Genomic DNA, 23,516 nt, shown 5'->3' with positions numbered 1-23,516 from the left:
ATTTACAAAAGAATGAAGGAATAAATGATCAATCTAATAATTTGAAAATAAAAATTTGAATAAACCAATTTATAAATGGATAAATAAATAGTCACATTTCAATGTTTATTTAATTCATGTTTTAAAATGTACTTATATTTAGCAATAAAACAGCACATTAATAAGTAATTTTTAAAGGCATCTTTTAAATTGCGTTTTAAAAAGCATTTGGCAATTGCTTTTCATCCATTTGCCAGTTGCTTTTCTTTATTGTTTGACTTTTCCTTTTCTTATACCATTTGTCAGTCAACACCAGCTGAAGCCCAGGAGTGCCAATTAAAAAAGAATGAATAATAAATTCATTAATTATCAATCTATTAATTTGAAAATAAAAACTTGAATAAATAAATCCATTTATAAATGGACAAATAAATAGGCACATTTTTATTTAATTCATGTTTAAAAATGTCATTATATTTAACAATAAAATTGTGCATTAATAAATCACATTTATTTCATGTTTTAAATGTCATTAAATGTAGCAAGAAATGAGTACATTGAGTCTTTTAAATGCACTTTAGTGCACTTTAAAGGCACCTTTTAATTGCATTTTAAAAAGGTATTTGGCAATTACTTTTTGTTTTTCATTTTTCTTTTCTTACTCCAATTGAGAATCGAGTTAAAAAAAATGCCACTGGACTGTTGGCTTGTGAGAGCAACAAATGAACTTTCGACTCGATAAAACACACCCCCTCTCCCACGTGCCACTTGAAGAGGATGCAAGATGGCCTGTCATTGGACGACGGTACCAGCAGTTTACATGATTTTATTGGATATGCGAATCCCACGCATATGTAACAGATGCGAAGCATATCAGAAGTTAATGGTGGCTCGTTCACTGATGCTGTGAAATGCTGAACGCAGCCCTACCTGAGTGTGCACAGTGATGTGTGTCCAGGATGGGAGCTGGTAATCATGATGCTGTCAACAGAACCAGCCTCCCGACCCACGCCCCGAACTGAAACATGCAGCAACCGCCATTTGCCTCACCCTACTTCACCGCTTGAGGTACCGAGCCCTCCGTGAAGTTGGCTGCCCATATAATTAAATCTTTACCAAATCTTTACCATTGAAAACTGAACGTTTGTGCTGTTTCGGTGTTTGAGATAATGAACTTTTTTTTGTGGCTGGGTGATGTAACTTTCCACCCCATGAGGTCCAAATCGCTCCAAACTGCTGCCGTTCGTTTGTGCTCTGTTTGTGCTGATTTGTGCCGCTTAAAGAAACACTGCAAGCATTTCCCTTCCTTAGATATAGCAAGAAACTTTTCGGGAGCAGTGACACCACTCCAAATCGCTCCGAACCGGTGTCGTTCATTTGTGCTCGATTTGTGCTTTCAAAAGAAACATCATAACGTTTTCTTTTCTTTGTATTTAACAAGATAGCTTTTGGGAGCCTTGAAATCACACAGGCTAAACCCGATGTCAGTCACTCTCACCTGTCTCCATTGTTTGTGCTCGCTTCTGGTTTGTGCCGTGTTTGGTATCGTTGAGGCATTCATTTTTTGGCAAAGATTTAATCTTTCACCCCTTCTAACTCATACATCTCTCTTTCAGGAAATATCAGGTTTGGTCTGATATATAAACCAGAGATGAAAACTACTCACCTTTCAGCTTAATTCACCTTTTCTGAAATTGTTTGTTAAAATTTCTAAATTGTCCTTATTAAAATCACTTTAAATGGTTACTTTAAGCTTAAACAAACTAGATTTATTTACAGTAATAGTAAAACATAGCAAGATACACTACAAATCAAATAATATATTTTTGTAAAGTTAGTAAATAAAATTAATATTAAGAACATATAAATATTAAATATATGTAGCCTACACAACCAGTCCAAAAGGACACAAAGTTTTTATTTGTATAAGCTTAGAACTTTTTGATCTAAAGGCTTATGGTCAAACACTTTATTTCTGTACTCAAAAATAAATTGTGCCTAATTATAGATGTCTATACAAACCTTTTATTTATTTGTTTTATTTATTTATTTAATAGTATTTGTTTAAGAAAAGTAGCCAACAAGTGTCCATCATAGGGAATCATTTAATACTGTTTAAAAAGCATCTCAGGATGCATGTGAAATTGATTGAGTGTGCAGAGCTGGAATAGACAAAAGGCTACTCTGAAGAAGTTCAAATATAAGATGTTTCTGATTTAATTAGTTTTAGTCAGTGCATAATTTCCATACTTTTGTGTTACTTCTTATTTTTGATGACTTAATAGCCTACTCTAAATTCTAAAATGTGCAGTGACAAATAATAAAGAATAGGAAAGTGTGATCAAACTTTTCTAAAGAGTTCTAGTCTTACACTGAGGGGCCGTTCACATTGAGCATGTTTTTGTGTACATCCGTGCTGTTTTATAATTGATTTCAATGTAAACGTGCGCTAGATAGACATCTTTGACTGCTTGTTCGTATTTTTAGACGCCATGTCAAGTTAAAGAAGAACCTAAACTGTTAAACGTACGTCTCGAGTCGAGACACCTGCGTTGTGCCGCTGCGTGTAATTTTAGAGAAACAACAACGCTTTCCAGCATGTGAACAGCACCTAACATGTTTTCAAACATTGCGCTGAAATTTCAAACAAATGTTTTGAGTATTATCTAACATATTGATACAAGCTGTTATTTCTAAGGAAGGGAAATAGATACAAGTTTCATTTTAACTGTATAAATCAGCACAAATGAATGGCACCGGTTTGGAGCGATTTGGACCTCATGGGGTGGAAAGTGATGTCACACAGTCAAAAAAATCATGTGTAATATCTCAAACACTGAACCAGCAAATTTTTGCAGCACAAACTAATGTTATAGATTTGGTAATGATTTAATTATATGGGGTGCAAACTTCACGAAGTTTACTAAAGCAATTGTTTCTCTGCCTGACCTTACAGCTATTCTCCTGTTTCATTACTGTATGCCCACACTCTCTAACATATTTGTGAACAAAGCTCATATACTCTACCTTCTGTGTACTGTGAGATCATCGACCATAAACACTGGGACACGATGAAACTTTGCTAAACTGTTTGTGTTTATAAAGCTTAAAAAGTGTTATCTTTCGTTTACACAACCAGAAGGTCATTTCACACAGTTCTAGCAGTGAAAGGGTAAAACACTTGTTGGTTATTACTTCTTTTTTCCTCTTGGAAAATGTCTGGCCTAAATCTGGGAAATTTGACATCTTAATTGCCATTATCTGTGTCAATAAAATTTTGCCTGTAACATAATTGATTCAGGTACAATTAAAATGTTAAATCCATAAGATCCAGACTACAATTGTAAAAGAGGAATGTGATAAAAGAATGTGTACATTGTGTGTTTACTGTGTGTTTAGCTACTGTCAGTCAATAAACATCTTTATGAAGATGAGCACAACAAAAGATTAAGCACAAAATTTATTTGCGACATTATAAACAGATATACACAGCAGGTTGGTGCGGAAAATATATATATTTTTAATTTTCAATTGAAAAAGACACTTCCGTAATACACAACATTAGTTTAACACTACCATTTGTTCTACAAAAGTGTGCTCGCTGGCCTTCTCTGTATCATCAGCTGACATTCGGAGAGTCCTCCTTTTCGCGATCATACACAGGCAATTGTTTTAATAAAAATAAAATATTTAAAGATGTTCATACAGTGTTTTTAAGATGAATGTGATATAACTGAAAGGAGATGTGCGTTTTCTTCAGTATAAATTCTGGAAGGTCCATCGGCTTTCTCCAGTGAATCAAGCCATTGTCCTTGCTCTCTCTTTCGCGTGTTTCAGTTCAGGGCGTGGGTCGGGAGGCTGGTTCTGTTGACAGTATCATGATTACCAGCTCCCATCCTGGACACATATCACTGTGCACGCTCAGGTAGGGCTGCGTTCAGCATTTCACAGCATCAGTGAACGAGCCACCATTAACTTCTGATATGCTTCGCATTCGTTACATATGCGTGGGATTCCCATATCCAGTAATATCATGTAAACTGCTGGTACCATCGTCCAATGACAGGCCATCTTGCATCCTCTTCAAGTGGCACGTGGGAGAGGGGGTGTGTCTTATAAAGGAGTCGAAAATTCATTTGTTGCTCTCACAAGTCAACAGTCCAATGGCATTTTTCGATTCTCGGAGTAATAAAAGAAAAATGAAAAAGAAAAGCCATTGGCAAATGGATGTGGAAAAGCAATTGGCAAATTAATTAAGAAATATCTTTTTAAAATGCAATTTAAAAGGTGCTTTTAAAGTGCATTTAAAAGACTCATTAACGTACTAATTTATTGCTACATTAAATGGCATTTATACATGAAATAAATTTGATTTATTAATGCACAAATTTATTGTTAAAAATAATGACATTTTTAAACATGAATTAAGTAAACACATTTAATTGTGTCTTTATTTATAAATTGATTTATTCAATTCTTATTTTCAAATGAATAGACTGATAATTTATTCCTAAATTCTTTTGTAAATGGCACTCCTGGGCTTCCATAAGACTGACGCACAAATCAATACGCTTGACACTATTTATGAGAAGCGGGTTGGCAACTGCAGCTTCCTGATGAACATTTGGATGAATTCCAAAGTCAGTGAAGAGGATATACTCTGCAACCTACCTTAACAAAAACTGAAAGCCGGAAGTTAGGAAAATGGATGAAATTATTGTGGCAAGATGCTATTTTGCTTGGCAATAGTAAATCCTTAAGCTAATGAACTACACCACATGACAACTTAAAGGTGCGCTCAGTAATTTTTTTCCTCAGAGTTTTACTCTAAAAGAAATTAACTGTATTTTTGAAACATACAGGTATGTATCAAATCATGACCACTTACATGACATGAGGACTGTAGTTATATTAGTAACCTTATAAAAGCTGTTTAAATGTACATGGAGAGTGTCCCTTTCATGGGGGCTACCATGTTGAGATCACATTACCAGCAGAATACTACTTGCTTAGGCTCAGTAACCACCCCACTATTTGACAATTTCATTCTTGGATTAAATTAATCATGGCTGATTGTGAATGGTAAATTTCTACAATGGCATCTGTAACTGAAAACTATTGATTTTGAATGATACTGTATCCACGCAGCTAGGTGTAACTGTAAGTCAAAATGACACAAACAAAAAAAAAAGTTACTGAGTAAACCTTCAATTTTTTATCGTGGTTAATAATGTGACTATTTATTGAACATTTGTGGTGTATTTGAAAGGGATAGTTACCCCACAAAAATGAAAATTCTCTCATCACTGACGCACCCTCATGCTATCCCAGATGTGTATGACTTTCTTTCTTTAGCAGAACTCAAACTCAAAAATATCTCAGCTCTTTAGGTCCATACAATGCAAGTGAATTGTGATCAGACCTTTGTAGATATTCAGAAGTTAAATCATAGGTGTGAGTTAGAAAGTGAACATTTAAGTCCTTTTTTTACTCTAAATCTCCACTTCCACTTTCACATTTTAAAGTCACATGTGGTGCCTTTTTTAGTTTTACTTTCACATCTGAAAGTGAAAGTTAAAATGGAGATTGAGAGAATGATGAGAGAATTTTCTTTGTTGGTTGAACAATCTCTTTTACATACTGCAGTTGGCACCATTTTTATTGCTTTATTTTAGTTATTTATAGTTTATTATATGTAGTATATACTGGACATCTCTCATTGATCTAGTGTAGTAGTTGTCAATGAATATTGTTTACATTTACATACATGTCATTGTGTGGGGAAGAATGGTAAATTCTTCATGAGGTTATACGGCAAATCTTTGCCAACCCATTTTTTATTTGAATTCATTTTATCATGTTACCATCAATGACTGCTGCTCTTTTAAAGAATGCAGAAATTCAGCCTGCTAATGTAAACATTTGGTTTCTGTCAAGAGTGTTGCAGATGTTTGTTTTGATGTTGGAATGCAAAACTTCTGTAAAGGAAATAGGTTAGTGAGATGTCAGGGTAAAAAAGCCATGCTGAAGGTGGATGTGGTGTTTTTATATGTTGAACACACTGTCTAAATGATCGAGTGTCAGATGCCAATCTGAAAAATCCCCTTTTTCTTTTATTCTCAGAGGGCCAATGGAGCCTCCACCTAAGAAGGAGATGATGCCCCTGCCAAAGAGGCCAGATGAATGGAAAGACCCCTGGCGCAGGTCAAAGTCTCCTAGGAGAAGGCCTGGTCTCATGGGCTCCCCACCACGTGGCCGTAGGCGACATAGACCCTCTGGATCTTCTGTTTCTCTTTCCAATTCCTCTAGGTAAGATGGCTGCCATGGAATTGTTGAAGTCTTTGACCAAATGAAATGGTTTTTTGTGATCCATGGCTAAAGAATTCCACCGTAGAGTTAATTATTGGTTGTTGTTAAACAAAGTTGTTTAAGATGAGTGGTGTTTTTGTTTAATAATTTTTCCAAATCTTTCAGGTCTTCATCCCGGTCCTCAACATTCACAGGGTCTGGCTCCTCCCGTTCTCGACCTCATTCACGTTCGTCTTCAATGAGTTCCTACTCAAGCCACTCTTCTCAGCACAGCTCTTTCAGCGGAAGCCGCTCAAGGCAAGGCATCACAATTCATGTCAATGTCATGTAGAATAGACTATTAAATGATGCTATCATTGTCAGGCAGGGATGTCGCATTGGTCGCTTCCACCTGAGAGAGCCCCTCCCTGGTTTTGTATTGAACAGGAAGTCCTTGCCCCTATTTTGCCATTGCAAAGCCTTTCTATCAAACTAACCGGAGAAGTTAAAGGAATAGTTCACCCAAAAATGAAAATTTGCTGATAATTTACTCACCCTCAGGTCATCCAAGATGTTTTTTTCTTCATCAAAACAGAATTTAAGACTTATAGGATTTCATTTCAGGCCTCCTCCTCTAAACAATGCAAGTGAATTGGATACCACCCCTGGAGTTCGCTAGGTAGAATCCCAGGGCGTGCTGAGTGACTCCAGCCAGGTCTCCTAAGCAACCAAATTGGCCCGGTTGCTAGGGAGGGTAGAGTCACATGGGGTAACCTCCTCGTGGCCGCTATAATGTGGTTCGTTCTCGGTGGGGCGCATGGTGAGTTGAGCGTGGATGCCACGGTGGATGGCATGAAGCCTCCACACGCGCTATGTCTCCATGGCAACGTGCTCAACAAGCCATGTGATAAGATGCGCGGGTTGGCGGTCTCAGACGCAGAGGCAGCTGGGATTCGTCCTCCGCCACCCGGATTGAGGTGAATCACTACGCGACCACGAGGACTTAAAAGCATATTGGGAATTGGGCATTCCAAATTGGGTGAAAAAGTGGAAAAATCCACAAAAAAACAATGCAAGTGAATGTCCTCCATTTTTTGACGGTCCAAAATGCATATTTAGGGTGCATCAAAATAATCCACACGACTCCAGTCGACAAATAAAGTTCTTCTGAATGCAAACAATTGATTATTTTGAGAAACAAAGCAAGACTTATATACTTTTTAACTACAAATGTTAGCTACCGCACATCTCTGTGAAGTGCGCTCATGACAGGTATGACGTAAGCTCGTTTGTAAGGTCACGCGTCACATGGAGGAGGCAGGAAGCGCGTCATTGTTTACAAGAGAAACTTGCACAGACCAAGCGCCATTCACAAACCAAAACAGTCCAAAACAATATAAAATAAAATAAATCATTTCCAAATAATAATAATAAAAAAACAATGTAAACAATGACGCACTTCCTGACTCCTCATCCACGTGATGCTTATGACCGCACGTCACAGAGATGTACGGAAGCGAACATTTGTAGTTAAAAAGTATATAAGTATTGTTTTGTTTCTCAAAGTAATCAATCGTTTGGGTTCAGAAGAACTTTATTTGTCGACTGGAATCATGTGGATTATTTTGATGCACCCTAAATATGCATTTTGGACCGTCAAAAAAAGGAGTACATTCACTTGCATTGTTTAGAGGAGGAGGCCTGAAATGAAATCCTAAAAGTCTTAAATTCTGTTTTGATGAAGAAACTCAGATACATCTTGGATGGCCTGAGGGTGAGTAAATTATCAGCAAATTTTCATTTTTGGGTGAACTATTCCTTTAAGTTACACCCCGTTATCCCGCATTTGCACGCGGTATGGACAAAAGTGTCCAGAGTGTTTAATTCAGACATTTATTTAAATGTTGCTTCGAGCATATGGCTGAACCCAAAATTATGTATTAATAAGTCCCCTTTCTGCTGGTCAGAGTGGATTGTGATGGAGGTTAATACGCTCAGTGACCTATATGAGAGCGGAGTGTTGATCCTTTAAAAATGTGGTTCAACATTTTGGGATCCCTCTCAATTCTTTAGGTATTTACAGCTGCGCCACATGCTTTGTACTATTTTTGGGAGTAGCATACACCCCCCTAAAGCGACAGATACTCTGGGAGTGGTGATTACTGCTTTTGGAAAAGGTCATGAGGCATCAGTGTATTACTCCCTGCTAATTCAGAGTCTGGTGGACAGAGCTTCAACTCCTCTCAAGAGATTATGGGAGAAAGATTTAAACTTGGTATTGGAGAAGGGAGTGTGGTCTAGGATTCTAAAAAACATCAAGTCTACATCTAGTGATGCAAGGTTGCATCTTATACAATTCAAGATTTTACATCGATTCTATTGGACCCCCTCTAGATTGTATAGGCTTGGTCTTAAAGACACACCCACCTGCTGGCGATGCCAATCAGAAGAGGGGGACACAACCCATGTTTTTTGGTGGTGTGTTAAGATCCAAGATTTTTGGTTGAGGGTTCAGAGTTTTATGTGTGACGTGTTGGACACTTAAATTTCATTTTGCCCCAGACTCTGTATTTTAGGCGATGGGGCGGTCATTAATATAGGGGATAAATACATAAAAAATTGGGTCCTAGCCAGTGTTATGATCGGCAGGCAAGTCATCCTTAGCGGATGGAAGTCGGCTGGAGCGCCCTCATTTCAGGAGTGGTGCATAGAGATGGACAGTGTGGCGGCATTCAAAGAAATGTCATATAGAAGGCAGGGACAACTGGATTTATGTAATATAAAATATATATATACATTTTGATGATAAGATTTTAATAAACCGTTGATATGCAGTTCAGAAAAAAAAAAAAAACAGATTACGGACTCTGTATCAGCGAGTACCAAAAATGAAGTATTGGTACTGGTACTTATTCTCAAAAAAATTGTATCGGGACATCCCTAATTTTGTTAATTTGCTTTACTAATAATGATATTTTTACATTCATTTAGATCCAGATCCTTCTCTTCCTCACCTTCTCTGACCCCATCAGCACAAAGAAACACTAATAAGAACAAAGTGGAGCAGCCTCCTGGTCCAACGAAAGGGTAAATTCACACACACACACACACACTAATGCTCTCAAAACACTTGTAAGTGTATACTTCCAATCTAGCTAGTTAAATATTTGGATTATGAATTACACTTGGCTGTAACACTGTCTTTTATTTCCATTGTCTGCCAACTTGTCATAAGAACTGCCATATTCATCAACTGATCATTGAGTCTTTTCAGCCCATTCAGCCCACCCCAAGTTCAGTTTATTTATGTTCACTCACTACATGCATGACAAACACATATATTTTCATTCTCAAGCCACCTGTTGAAGCCTGGTGCACTGCCCCCTCCTCGCAGGGAGAAAGGACCCCCCAAAATGACGCCCAGCCCGTCACTGCCTGCACAAACGGGGAAGCCACCCAAGCCCATTGTGGAAGTGGGAAAGCCCCCCAACCCCCGTCCAGGTGGGAAGCCGCCTGGACCCAGAGAGCCAAGAGAACCGCCCAATATGAGAGAAGGACGCAAGAAAGAACGTCAGAAGCTCAACCCACCTCGCAGGTACAGTATGCCATTAAATGACAATATTGCTGGTAGTGTGCATTCTAAAGCCTCATTTATACAATGTAAGAATCTACAAACAAGCGAAATGACACCAAACAAATTTGACCTAAGCAGAACAAAAATGTCAGTACATTTCATCATATTTTTAAGGCCCTGGCATAGTCGCATTGCAGTGCTTCTTCGATTAGAGCCAAAAAGAAGTTTGAAACTGCTGAGCAATGACATACTGTTTGTGAACATGCAGACACTGGGCCAAACTGCTGTTGGAGGCATTAAGAGGAACATTTAAATATGAGGACACTCAAGACTACATGTAAAACGTAAATAGAATTCACACGAGATCAGTTGAAGAATGATGATGATTTAAAGTAATATAAATGCACTAGATAATGTAGAATTTTTTATGTTTACATTCATGGTCCTAATGCGCTAACACGCCAATAATACAGACTGTTATTGTAATTTATAATGACACTGATACTACTGCAAATATGGCTGTATAAAAGAGTGTTCATGGGCAGAATACAGTCAAAAGAATAATTAAACTAAAGACAAATAAAATAAAAAAAATCACATGACAGATACAATAAAATCTGCACGCCAGTGTGTTCATGTTGATTGATCTAAACTGAATTGAGCTCCAGGTCACACCAAACGATGACATGGGCCAGTGGCAGTAAGAAGTTGTTTAGTAGCCGGTACAAAATTTTGCTGAAAGTTTGCACTGGTAAACTGTTAAGAACCACCAAAACAAATTTAATAACGCCTTCGTTTTGGCCAGATTTTGTTTGAAATGGTATCACACCAGTTCGTTCTTCAATTTTGTATGAAGAATGCTGGGCCTAAGCGAACTAAGACCCCGTTTACACCTGGTATTAAGTTGCGTTTTGGATGATCCGATCACAAGTGGTCAGCATTAACTACAGGTCTACACAGGGTCTTAAAACATTTTGTGATGGCACATATGGAGTCAGTAAAAAACGCATGTGGCCGCATCGCATTTGAGGTATCCCAGACAGCAGTGAAGCATCACCCCTCACCTGACAATCATCCACTGCGCTACAACGAGAGTTTAAGCTTTGCTGGTTATGAGCGTTTTTTATTAAAAGGGTTTTAATTAAAAAATTTAAAAAGCGATTACATACACAAGCACAAGAACTTCAGTGATCTTCTTCAGTATCTCTAAGATCAAATGCAGGGTCACAGATAAGAAGCATGAACATCAGCAGCTCAGGTTAATACAGGTAATCCACTGAAGTAATGGATCATTCTGCTCAAAATGTTGCGTTTGTGCTTAGATTCAATTTTAGCTATCTGGGAAAAACAGCACGCCCTTTTTTCATTCACACCTTTTTTTTTTCTTTTTTTTTTTTGTCTATTCTGACTTTGTTGCGTTTTATGTCGTCATGAAATCAGAGACACTCCCCTTGAAATCCGAACACAAATGGTCACAGGAGACTCATTTAAGCGACCAGGTGTAAACAGTGATGTGTCTCATCTGACCACATGTGATCAGATCAATTGACATGCATCTTAATACCAGGTGTAAACAGTAACTATACATTTTTCATAACTCTTTGTTTGGTTGTTTCATGGCCAGTGGGGGAAATTAATGCCTGCCAAAAGCTAAATGCAGGGATTTTTTTCCAGTGGAGGGTAATTTTCCCTTATCTGTCAGCTACTGTTGTGGGCAAACTTTCTCTGATTGACCTTTGATAACAAATGCTGTTATTTAGAAACATGGTACCTTAACTGAAGTGACACATTCCACCTTGAGTAAAAGATGAAAGAAAAGTTGCTGGTGCGTAGGTCTGATTGCCATTCGTGCACTCAACACAAGCACACTCAAGTCTGCATTTATGTCCTATTTGTGATAGCTGCAAACTCACCACCTCAAGTGTGCGAAACGGTACAATTCGCTTGAAACGTGCCCGAAGAATACATAAGTGTCCCAGGTTCACTTTATTTTGACATTACCACAATTCCAAACAAATTTATTTTAATACCCTCGCATGCCTGAATGGTTTCATGCAGGTGCTTTGGGCATAGCCCTTAGTATACAGTTGTGCTCAAAGTTTGCATACCCTAGGAGAATTGGTAATATATGTACCATTTTTAAGTAAACATGAGTGAGCAGGCAAAACACATTTCTTTTATTTCTTATGGGATTCATATTCAACTGTAGGTTATAACAGAATGGTACAATCATAAAACAAAACATGGCAACAAAGAAAAAAATGAAATGACCCCTGTTCAAAAGTCTGCATACCCTTAGTTCTTAATACTGTGTATTGCCCCCTTTAGCATCAATGACATTGTGCAGTCTTTTGTAATAGTTGTCTATGAGGCCCCAAATTCTTGCAGGTGGTATAGCTGTCCATTCGTCTTGGCAAAATGCCTCCAGGTCATGCAAAGTCTTTGGTCGTCTTGCATGAACCGCACGTTTGAGATCTCCCCAGAGTGGCTCAATGATATTAAGGTCAAGAGACTGTGATGGCCACTCCAGAACCTTCACCTTTTTCTGCTGTAACCAGTGGAGGGTCAACTTGGCCTTGTGCTTAGGGTCATTATCGTGCTGGAAAGTCCAAGAGCGTCCCATTCGCAGCTTTCGTGCAGAAGAATGCAAATTGTCTGCCAGTATTTTCTGATAACATGCTGCATTCATCTTGCCATCAATTTTCACAAGATTCCCCGTGCCTTTAGAGCTCACACACCCCCAAAACATCAGTGAGCCACCACCGTGCTTCACAGTGGGGATGGTATTCTTTTCACTATAGGCCTTGTTGAACCCTCTCCAAACATAGCACTTATGGTTGTGACCATAAAGCTCTATTTTGGTCTCGTCACTCCAAATTACAGTGTGCCAGAAGCTGTGAGGCGTGTCAAGGTGTTGTCGGGCATATTGTAACCGGGCTTTTTTGTGGCATTGGCACAGTAAATGCTTCTTTCTGGCAACTCGACAATCCAGCTCATCTTTGTTCAAGTATCGTCGTATTGTGCTCCTTGAAACAATCACACCGTCTTTTTCCAGAGCAGCCTGTATTTCTCCTGAGGTTACCTGTGGGGTTTTTCTTTGTATCCCAAACAATTCTTCTGGCAGTTGTGGCTGAAATCTTTCTTGGTCTACCTGACCTTGGCTTGGTATCAAGAGATCCCCAAATTTTCCACCTCTTAATAAGTGAGTGAACAGTACTGACTGGCATTTTCAAGGCTTTAGGTATCTTTTTATATCCTTTTCCATCTTTAAAAAGTTCCATTACCTTGTTACGCAGGTCTTTTGACAGTTCTTTTCTGCTCCCCATGGCTCAGTATCTAGCCTGCCCAGTGCATCCACATGAGAGCTAACAAACTCATTGACTATTTATACACAGACACTAATTGCAATTTAAAAAGCCACAGGTGTGGGAAATTAACCTTTAATTGCCATTTAAACCTGTGTGTGTCACCTTGTGTGTCTGTAACAAGGCCAAACATTCAAGGGTATGTAAACTTTTGATCAGGGCCATTTGGATGATTTCTGTTTTCATTATGATTTAAAAAAGGAGCCGAACAACTTTGATAATAAATGGCTTCATATGATCACTGCCCTTAATTAAAAGACAGTTTTGTTGCATGATCAGTCATATTTTCAAAAATCAATGCTAAAATTTCACAATTTCTTTCAACTTTTGAGCACAACTGTATATACAAGAAGTCCTGCACATACTAATGGCTTGCTAAAATTACTTTATATTTATTACGAAAGCAAAGTTTTACTAATTTTCTCAGGAGTAATCTTGATCATTTTCATAATCTTTCCAGTGTTTTGAAAAAGAAGTAGGACAAGAAACCTATGTTTCATGGTGTTTAACATGCTTTGATTGCATCATAAGAGCAGAAATTTTCATGTGGGTGTTTTTTGTGTTTGACATTTGTGTTTTGTGTGGATTTGCATATGTGTGTGTATGTGTCTGTAAGGGTACTTGCTTGACAGTAGCTGTGCTTTTTAGTACAGGGAAGCATTATGTGACTGTTCTTTTATCTGTAGTGAGAGTTTCTCTATGAATATGGAATACACTGCGTTGTTCAGGAAAAACTCCTGTGCGCTCTGATTCTCTGAAGCACGGGCATAAAGATGCTTTTGTTGAACTCTCAACATAACATAGCTGTCAGTGTATTGTTTGGATGTGGGCAAATACAGTTAGCATTTGATTTAGAAGAACAATCTGATCCTCTTTTTTTTTTTTGACCATTTTTTTCATATTTGATTTTAAAATCACTAACTAGATTATTACTTTTACATAAAAAAATAAGAGGGATGCTTTCCCATGCAAAACTGACCACCATGATTCTCGAGGGTGGTTGCCAGGGCATTTCTATGTGGTTGCTTAGGTGTTCTGATTGGTTTTTGGCATGTTGCTATGTGGTTTATTGGGTTTTCTGGCTGGGTGACTGCTGGATGGGTGCAATTATTATTGCTTATACTGTTCATATGCTATGTTCCATTCAACTTGGAAAGTGGCAATTTCCAAGTTCCTACTTGGAAAAATGCAATAGAACACCACTTTAAGACGGACCTTTAACTTTGAAACTCATACGGAAATCCTCATCTCCGATTTCGCTGAGATATGGGAGCATGACGTCAGCATGTTGGCACCCAGAGAGATGCACAGAGTTAAATGATAAACATTCACTTTTAGGCAAAAGTCCTACACTGGATGTTAAAAAACATTTGTTGAGCAAACGTACAGGCGTAAAATACGGTTAACTACACTTTCTTTTGATAATCGTGCACCTGAAGAACAAATGCTAGCATTGCATAGTGTCGTTTATCCTCCACAATTCGGTCACTTAGAGACATCTCCATTGACAATTGACATCTGCTAAGCTAACGGGAGCATCACTTTATTTTCCTAATACATGTGTGGAGCGGGGCGTGGTCATGTGTCTGTCACTGGGGAGAGAGGAAGCGGTAAGGGCCATCACCTAGTGATTAATGACACGTAACACCTGTGTCTCGTTACAGTGTCGATGGAGATGTGCTAGAAAAGGCCGCCGAGAATGCCAGTGAGGGAGAGAGAGTCCCAGTCCCACAGACCTGACATTCCGTGAAGCTAAACGCTGCAAAGCAGCTGAACTTAAATATTTAGGAGTTTATGTTGTCTCTTATGACTAAAGCTAAAGTAGATACCTTGTTGTGAAGCTGAAAAGCCAAAGACTGTTTGTTAGACTGGGAAAGACCATTAAAGCTTGATTTACCTGGACTGCCACCCCGCTTCCTGCTTCCTTATTGAATCGTCTACAACGTGATCGTCCAAGCCTATTACAATGGAGTGTCTTCATGGTCGGAGATATCAAGTGGGAATATCCCACATCCGACTTAAATGGAACACAGCATTAGCCAAATGGATTTGTTTCAAATAATAATGCTTTAAATACGTGACCAATAGAGTCATCATATGATTGATTACAGTTAACAACACTTTTGTCTTCCCAGCCACTATGTAGCCACATTGTAAGTGTGAAAATGGCATTTGAGCTCTGAATTTAGAACGGTTATTTGTAACAATCTGATTAAAGCACTAATTTCAATTTCAATTCTAGCTGTATTGGCAGAGATTGAAATGCTTATTATAAAGACCTTTACCTTCAGCTCACAGTCATTGGCTGCCGCCCAGCATTTTTTGGCTCTCATTTGCGTAAAGTTGAGATTTTCTCAACTTTATGATGCTTTACTGCTTGCTCCGCTATTGTCTCCCATAAAGATTGAATTGAAAACGCCCGCTTGCTCTCCGCCAGTGGATGCAAACAAGTAGGGTTTTACCCTAAAGCAATTAGAAAAAAGGAAACCGTTTATGACCGTATTGAGTTTCCAATTTCCACAGTCAGGGATTTTGGGTGTGTCTTTTGCTGAACAGGTTCTCTTTGATCATCTCACAGCTGTTAATTACTCTTCATTGAGTAAGACATGTGATCTGATCCACATTTCTTTGAATTGTTAGCACATGTATATTGAAACTAGATTGTTTGTTTTATGATGTACACAATTAAAATGGTGTACTAAAAGTAGTGTCTTGTTTCTTTGTAGAAATCTGTAGTGTGTAGATTACGTTTTTGTCATTACATTCTCTCCTTGGATGCACTTAAATTTAATAGAATTGACTTCCGTAAAGGTTTGTTGTACTGTCCATAGATGATGTTGTTATTGTGCCAAAGAGGAACATTCTGAGGCATGATGCAGAAGAAATGTCAGCTTTGCACATTCTTCATTTACCTTTTGGTTTTAGGCATGTACTTTTTTTTTAATTTGCAGTGTTGTTTTTTAGTTTTTGTTTAATGGCCTTTAGCAACGTAGAGATGTTCACTAAATTGTTAAACTCTATATTGGCAGGTCTGTTCTGTTTAATGCATTCTGCATGGAGAGAGTATGTTTAGATGAGATCCTGCACAAGCATCACTGTAATTAGGCATGTACTTTTTTGTTTTCAATTTTTTAATAGCTTTTAGCTACATGTAAGTTGCTCCATGGTTATTGAAACTTGATGAGAATATATTTTGAATGGACAGTACACTGAGATTTCTCAAATGATTCAGTGTTCTAGTTTGACTTGAGGATATTGTGGTTCTCAGTTCTTGGATTTTGTTCTAAAAGGTTTGTGGAAAGCAAGGAACAAAACAATGTTAAATGCACATGATAAAATGCAACTTACCATTTAATCTTGCATAGTTAGGATAGCAAAATAAAAAGGAAGGAGAAAAGGCTTCCTGTGCCTCTTGTTATTTGTGTCACATGTTGTGCGTCCAAACAAACTGCAGTATTTTGGTGCAAATTCATCTTTTACAAGCTAGCTAAAGTAGAAGCCAGACAGGGCGTGTGAAATATCCTCACCCTCAAACCCTGAACAAAACAATGCAAGAGGGAAAAGCCCTGGATGTAAACCCTGGGACCTGAAGCGAAACCAGAACCATGTTGTAGACCCTGGCCACCTTTATATATCTAAACTTGATCTTCAAGTAAAGCATATTTTTACCCCTGTACATGACCAGCAGTTGATTCTGACTTTTTCTCTCTCTTCCTCGCTCTCCTGAAGGCAAACTGTGAGTGTAAGTGGGAGCGGCAGCAGTTATTCTGGCTCCAGCTCACGCTCAAGGTCTCGTTCCTCTTCAGCCTCGCACTCTCTGTCCCACTCCAGATCCCACAAGTCTCGGTAGGTGATACTTAAACATGCAAATACATTTTTACCAGCCTATCCATTCAAAGGATTTAAAAAGAATTAGCTGGAAACCTTTTGAAGTTTTTTGGAGACTCTGGATACAAAACAATAGACAAAACAATAGATTTTCGTTGTCAGATATTTGCCATTGTTGTTTGACGATACATCTACTGTTAAATGTAGCTGTGTGTAAAAGATAATGTAACAAATGAATAGTTCACACAAAAAATAATTATCTCATTTACTTAGGCCATTTCAAATGCATATGACTTTCTTCTGCTGAACATAAATGAAGATGTTTAGAAAAATAGCTCAGCTGGTCCATTCAATGCAAGTGAATGATAGCCAGAACTTTGAAGCTCCAAAAAGTACATAAAGGCAGCATAAAAGTAGTCCATAAGACTCCAGAGGTTATATGTATATCTTCAGAAGTGATATAATAGGTGTGGGTGAGAAACTGATCAATATTTAAGTTCACAGAAGCAGAAGAAAGTAAGTCTGGGATGGCATGAGAATGAGTAAATGAAGAGAGAATTATTAGTTTTGGGTGATCTCTTTAAGTATGTTTTGAAATAAACCAGAAGCAAAAAAGAGTTTAATTATTCATATTTTTATTTCATGTGTATTATTTTTCTTATTATTTATTTTTTACACTTTTATAAATTGAAAAAAATATATAAACATGACTTAAGTTTGAAGATTAATTCTCATTTTGCATTGTACTTCAATCTCTCCTAGTAGGGAAAATAAAAAAAGTAGGTGTGTATGTTTGAGCATCTTGCAGAGAAGATGGTATCACTGTCTATGGTGTTTCACAGGTCTCTGTCGGTCAGCAGTGTGTCATCTGTCTCCTCCGCCTCCTCCAGTAGCAGCTCGGTCCGGAGTGCTGACTCTGATGACATGTACGCTGACCTGGCCAGCCCTGTGTCCTCTGCCAGCTCCAGATCACCCACTCCTGGCCATGCCCGCAAGGACAGAGGCCCTCCGCGGGACAGGGGCCCCAACAAAGACAGAGGTACTGTGACTAAGTATGCTCCCAGACTATGATGAAATCAGTCATGCTCTTTACCACTGTCCAAGAAAAGTGTGGCGTAACTGCTTTGTCATTAAGCTGTCAAGATGTTACTATTAAGGGCTCAAAATTACAAGTTTTTTCTGCTGTAGTTCAGATTTGTACTTGCCCTTTGTAACAGTTAAAGGGCAGGCAAGGAGGAGGCAGGAACCGGCTGAACAGTAACAAAGTTTAATGGTAAAACTCAGTTTAAAACAACATAGACATGAACACAGACACACAACGCGGCCACATGCGTCTCTCTCTCTCTCTCAAACTGGCACCTCCGGCTCCCCTTTATCTTGCTCTCCTGCTGATCAGTTGATTCAGTGCCAGCCACGCATCATCACGGCCTGGCCATGCACCCCTCCTCATCACACCCTGCCAACATTTTCCTTGGCCCAATTTTATTTTAGCAAAGTATTTTTATATGTGCCAGAAAAATGTTAATATGTTTCATTAAATGTTACATTTTCTCTACAAAAAAAAAAAAAAAAAAAAAGGTTTTTAATTTGCAATAGTAGTTATAAATTATACAGCTATAATGTAACTCCATGAGAGCTGTTAAAGGAATAGTTCACCCAAAAAAGAAAATTCTCTCAAAAAAGATTTATTTTTAGAAGAATATCTCAGCTATGTTGGTCCTTACAATGCAAGTGAATGGGTGGCAAAAAATTTACGGGCCAAAAAAGCACAAACGTAGCATAAAAGTAATCCATACGACTCCAGTGTTTTAATCTGATCAAAGGTGTGGGTGAGAAACAGATCAATAATTTTTGCTTGAAATTATTCTCCCTGGCCAGTAGGGGCGATATACACGAAGAATGTGAATCGCCAAAAACACAAGAAGAAGAATGTGAAAGTGATCTGTTTCTCACCCATACTGTACCTATCATATCACTTATGAAGATATTTATTTAATCACTGGAGTCTTATTGATTACTTTTATGCTGACTTGTGTGATTTTTGGAGCTTCAAAATTTTAGCACCCATTCACTTGTATTGTATGAACCTACAGAGCTGAGAAATTCTTCTAAAAAAATCTTCATTTGTGTTCAGCAGAGGAAAGAAAGTAATTCATATCTGGGATTGCATGAGGGTGAGTAAATGATGAGAGTAGTTTCATTTTTGGGTGAACTATTCCTTTAATGCAGAAACACACCTTTGCTGATAAATGATGGCAAACTCCACTAATTTGTTTATCATTTTCAGCCCGTGTTTACTGATGCTTCCATAACTATTACAATGTGACTGGCCCAAAACTCTTTTACACTGGCCACTAGGCCACCCTTATTGTTGTGCTCTGCTGTTGTTTTATATTTATGGCATTTGTTGAATATTATTCTACTGTAATGGGTCATTAGTCATCATTTAAACTTCTATATCACTGTTTTGTGTGATGTCCCTTACAGGAAAACCCCCAAAGAAGGATGAGCCTTTAAAAGACGAGAGGAAGCGGGTGGACCCCTCAGATCTCCCACCCAAAACCAGCTCTGGCATGCCTAGATCTGGGAACAGGGGACACCCTATGCACCCGCCACCCATGGGTCCTCCAGGAGGATATGGGTCTCACAAGGACATCAAACTCACCCTGCTTAACAAGGTAAATCAACTAGAAGGTACATGTTTTATGTCATACGGCTGTGCAAGAAGTGCATTATGGATGAATGACTTCTTTATTTCCATTTGTTCAGCAGCAAACAGACCGGGGCAATAGGAAGAGGTACTTTCCTGCTGATAAAGAGCGACCCCCTTCTCCTCTCAGCAAGAGGATAGCACTGTCCCCTGACAGAGGTAAACAACAAAGCATGGTAAATTTGCTGTCCATTAGGAAAACCCCCCTCTGGAAATGTGAGCTTTGAATAGATGGTTCCTCATATAAAAAGTGAAAAACAATACATACCATTGTGGTTAAGTTCTCTCCTCACAGGATGTCCGAAAATCCAGTCAGTGGTGCACCACACAGTGATCTGCTCTCTCAGTTCCTCAAGCATCTGTTTTGAGGTTTTAATAAAAGTCTCCTCCTCCGATCTCTCTCCATAGGGCGAGACAGGAGGATGCCTGGGCGTCCCCCACTCTCTCCCAGAATGGATCGGCCCAAAGGCCAGGGTCCTCGGCCTATGCCACCACCAGGAGAAAGGTACCCACTGTCACTTTCTTTTTAGTTACGCTCTTTTGAATGTCCCTTAAAATAGGTGGTAAATTCCATTAGCTACACTGTAACACGATAAACTCTTATAGGTAAAATTAGCCTGAGTGTTAAAAAACTTCTTTGTGTCTGTTTGCGAAAGGGTTGTGTTAAAGGGTAAAATCCCACTGAGATATGTTTTGTTTGTATAGACATAATATACATATATGTAGAAATCATGCATATTTATGACTAAACTACATATAAGAAATCCCCATGTTTTGTTTTTTTAGCTCCCTTTTTTATACGCACTGTGAACCTCGCACAATCAAGGTGTTTTATAATTACCAAAAGGTGCATCTTTGTGTGACTAAGACTAAAGGTTTACGAATATTACCTTTGATTCCCATTGTGTAACTCAATTCTTTTTTCTTCTTTTTTACTTCAGAAAACGTCCTTTGTCTCCACCACCCAAGTCCTCTGGAAAAAGTCCTGCTGCCATGTCTGCGGGTAAACCTCCTGCACCTGTGGCTGGATCTGGGCCTGGATCGTCCTCTAGTTCCGGTTCAGGCAAGCCGAGCAGCACCCTTTCTCGCCGCGAGGAGCTGCTAAAACAGCTGAAGGCCGTCGAGGACGCCATAGCCCGCAAAAGAGCCAAAATCCCTGGGAAATAAACCACCATGTCAGCTTGGCCTCGGCCAGCTTCTGGGACATCTTATTTCTCGATGCCCAGCATTTGCCAGAAATGGGGAAACTGGTCACTGTTCTTTAACTCACAGGGCATCACATGCATGTCCAGGGGGGAAAAGGAGACCACCGTTACATTTCTGCCCATTTTGCCCTCAGAGAGAGGTTGTCTAGATTTTATATTGATGTGTTAAAGTTGAGAAATGTTCATCTTCACTTTGTTTTTGCAGGAAGATGGAATCTTTACTGTAGTGTCTCAAAGAACTGTGTATATCCAATGCATACTTTTGCTCCCCATCCTCCCCCAAACCCTTTACTCTTCTCTCTCATATTCTGTTTGCTTTTTCTATTTGGCTCTATTTGGAACCTCATATTTAGCAAAGTCCACCTTAACCATGAATTTGTCTATCAGCCTGTAAATGTTAAGCATTTCGTGACTACTGTTTCTCACTATGTACAAATATTGTTAGCCACAACAGCTGTTTGCTTCAAGTGTATTATTCTAGAGAACCAATGACAGTGATGTGAAGTATTGTTTTTATAAGATTCTGCATTGCCCCCAGCTTTTCAAATGAAAACTTGCATTTTATTTGTCCCTCATTTTTAGTTGAGAGTGTGAGAGGCTGCAATGGGGACACCTGGAGATAAGAAAAAAATTCTGTCTTGCTTTTTGTGAAAGAAAAAAAGGCTTCTAAATAAACTATTTTGATAAAGAGAATAAATCTTTTGATTCCTATTCCCCTCCTTGCAAAGTTGAGATCACATATAATGCTAATCTTTCTCAGTGCTTTCTGCAGAGTGAGCACACATGACTTACCTGCCTCTGCAGGTAAGGATGATACCTAGAGCAATTCAGTGAGATGAGCTCATGGCCAGAGTTGGAGCATTATTCGTCTTCCATTATTTCGTTGTCATATAATCTTCCATTATTTGCACATTTATTACGTCATAATCTTTAATACTCTTCTAGGATACACCCACATTCTTACATGATCAGTTTTAAGTGATTAAGCCAACTAATTGGTGTGGTGCACTTCTGATTTGGCGTCAGTGCAGCAGAATAAAAGATAATATTGTTAATGTTGTTAATGTTGAAATTATAGGGCAATTGAATTACTGAAAAGCACAGTTACTTAAGACTTTTCAAGTTTAAGACAGAGAAGGAATTTCTCTTGGTGCAGGTGCTGTTTGTTTTTACTAATACCAATAACTACCAAATGGTAAAAAAAAAAATGCATACAGTCCAGCTGTGTCAGAAGATTATTTTTATTATTATTTAGAGGAAATATTTGCCCCTTGTAATAGTTTTACAAGCCATCCGTTTGTCAAGGTTTTTTTTTTTTTTATTTAATAAAAACCGCTTGGTATTACACTAAAATAATATAGAATTTTAAGATTTACACATTTCAATTTCATAATTGTTAAATTAAATTTGATGGAATTTTATTATTTAAATGTGTAAATCTTACATTTACAGTTAGTCATTTAGCAGATGCTTTTATCTAAAGCGACTTACAAATGAGGTCCAGATGAAGCAATTTGTCATACAAAAGTCAATATATGCATATGCCAAATAGCTGGAGGAAATTTTTGAAATAAGCTAAAATTATTTTAGTTCTAATGGAAGCTCACACTCAACATTCTCTTCAAGACTGAAAACAGATATCTGACAACTGCAGGTCACTATATCTGTCTATTACTAGAAAACATTTTTTTATATATTAAATGTTAGATCACAAACATTTTTAGACCTCACATTTTATTCCTTTTCTCTCTCTCTCTCTCTCTCTCTCTCTCTCTCTCTCTCTCTCTCTCTCTCTCTCTCTCTCTCTCCCTCTCTTTTAAGCTTTCAGTGGCATTACATTTGAGTGTGTATTGGGCCATGAATGCCACTTTAGATATTGTAGAGCAAATTAAACATTTTAAGATGAAGTCAGCTTGTAAGTTAAATGAAATGTCAAAATGCATCATTGGGTACATTAGGGCACATCACAAGTCTGTATGGTGCTCTGTTACCTACTCACATTCTGTAGTCTTGACCAAAAGTGGAATATATACAAGTTATGCACTGAAGCTTAGGGGACTCCTGGAAGATGTTCTCTCTCTCTCTCTCTCTCTCTCTCTCTCTCTCTCTCTCTCTCTCTCTCTCTCTCTCTCTCTCTCTCTCTCTCTCTCTCTCTCTCTCTCTCTTAGTGGTTGATCACAACGTGATTTTGGGAAATTCACTTGATCTTGTCCCAAGTTAATCTCGTGATGGCAACCCCACATACAACCAATACTGCAGTCAAAGCTCTTATTAGTTAATGTATGACCTGTTCTTGAGAGCTCCTTTTTCATGTCCAAACCATCCAGGGGGCTCCCGCACTTTATCTCCATACTTGCTGTTCCAGGGATTTGAAAAGTCACGAAATGCTCAGATTTCACCAGAATCAGAATACCAGTGATGTCAATCCAGGTTAAATAATTTAAAACATTTTATTGTAATATTTCACATTATAAATAGGCCTACATAAATGTTTATGTACACTTTAGGTTAACTGCAATGCAGGGTAGTTTTGATCAGTTTTATGTGACTAACAGATCAGTCTCTGT

The 23,516-nt window shown here is 38.3% G+C and overlaps 1 protein-coding gene across 4 annotated transcripts in view; it reads left to right on the top strand.

The window, feature by feature from the left end:
* Window positions 1-21,646, top strand: part of zc3h18 (zinc finger CCCH-type containing 18) — a 60,987-nt gene extending 39,341 nt beyond the window's left edge. For 2 of the 4 annotated variants that reach the window (XM_051657405.1, XM_051657406.1), the window contains exons 10-19: window positions 6,103-6,288; window positions 6,454-6,585; window positions 9,259-9,354; window positions 9,623-9,862; window positions 16,936-17,052; window positions 17,877-18,073; window positions 19,522-19,712; window positions 19,804-19,903; window positions 20,153-20,249; window positions 20,686-21,646. In XM_051657405.1, coding sequence (XP_051513365.1) covers window positions 6,103-6,288; window positions 6,454-6,585; window positions 9,259-9,354; window positions 9,623-9,862; window positions 16,936-17,052; window positions 17,877-18,073; window positions 19,522-19,712; window positions 19,804-19,903; window positions 20,153-20,249; window positions 20,686-20,911 — 1,582 coding nt within the window. In that variant the 3' untranslated portion in view covers window positions 20,912-21,646. The remainder of the gene's footprint in view (window positions 1-6,102; window positions 6,289-6,453; window positions 6,586-9,258; window positions 9,355-9,622; window positions 9,863-16,935; window positions 17,053-17,876; window positions 18,074-19,521; window positions 19,713-19,803; window positions 19,904-20,152; window positions 20,250-20,685) is intronic. The other 2 variants (XM_051657409.1, XM_051657407.1) reach the window with 2 other exon arrangements.
* The last annotated feature ends 1,870 nt before the right edge of the window (window positions 21,647-23,516 follow it).

Source organism: Myxocyprinus asiaticus, chromosome 26, assembly GCF_019703515.2.
Source record: "Myxocyprinus asiaticus isolate MX2 ecotype Aquarium Trade chromosome 26, UBuf_Myxa_2, whole genome shotgun sequence".
In the NCBI taxonomy this organism is placed as follows: Eukaryota; Metazoa; Chordata; class Actinopteri; order Cypriniformes; family Catostomidae; genus Myxocyprinus; species Myxocyprinus asiaticus.
Note: the sequence above shows the minus strand (reverse complement) of the source record. Positions and strands in the feature narration are given on the sequence as shown.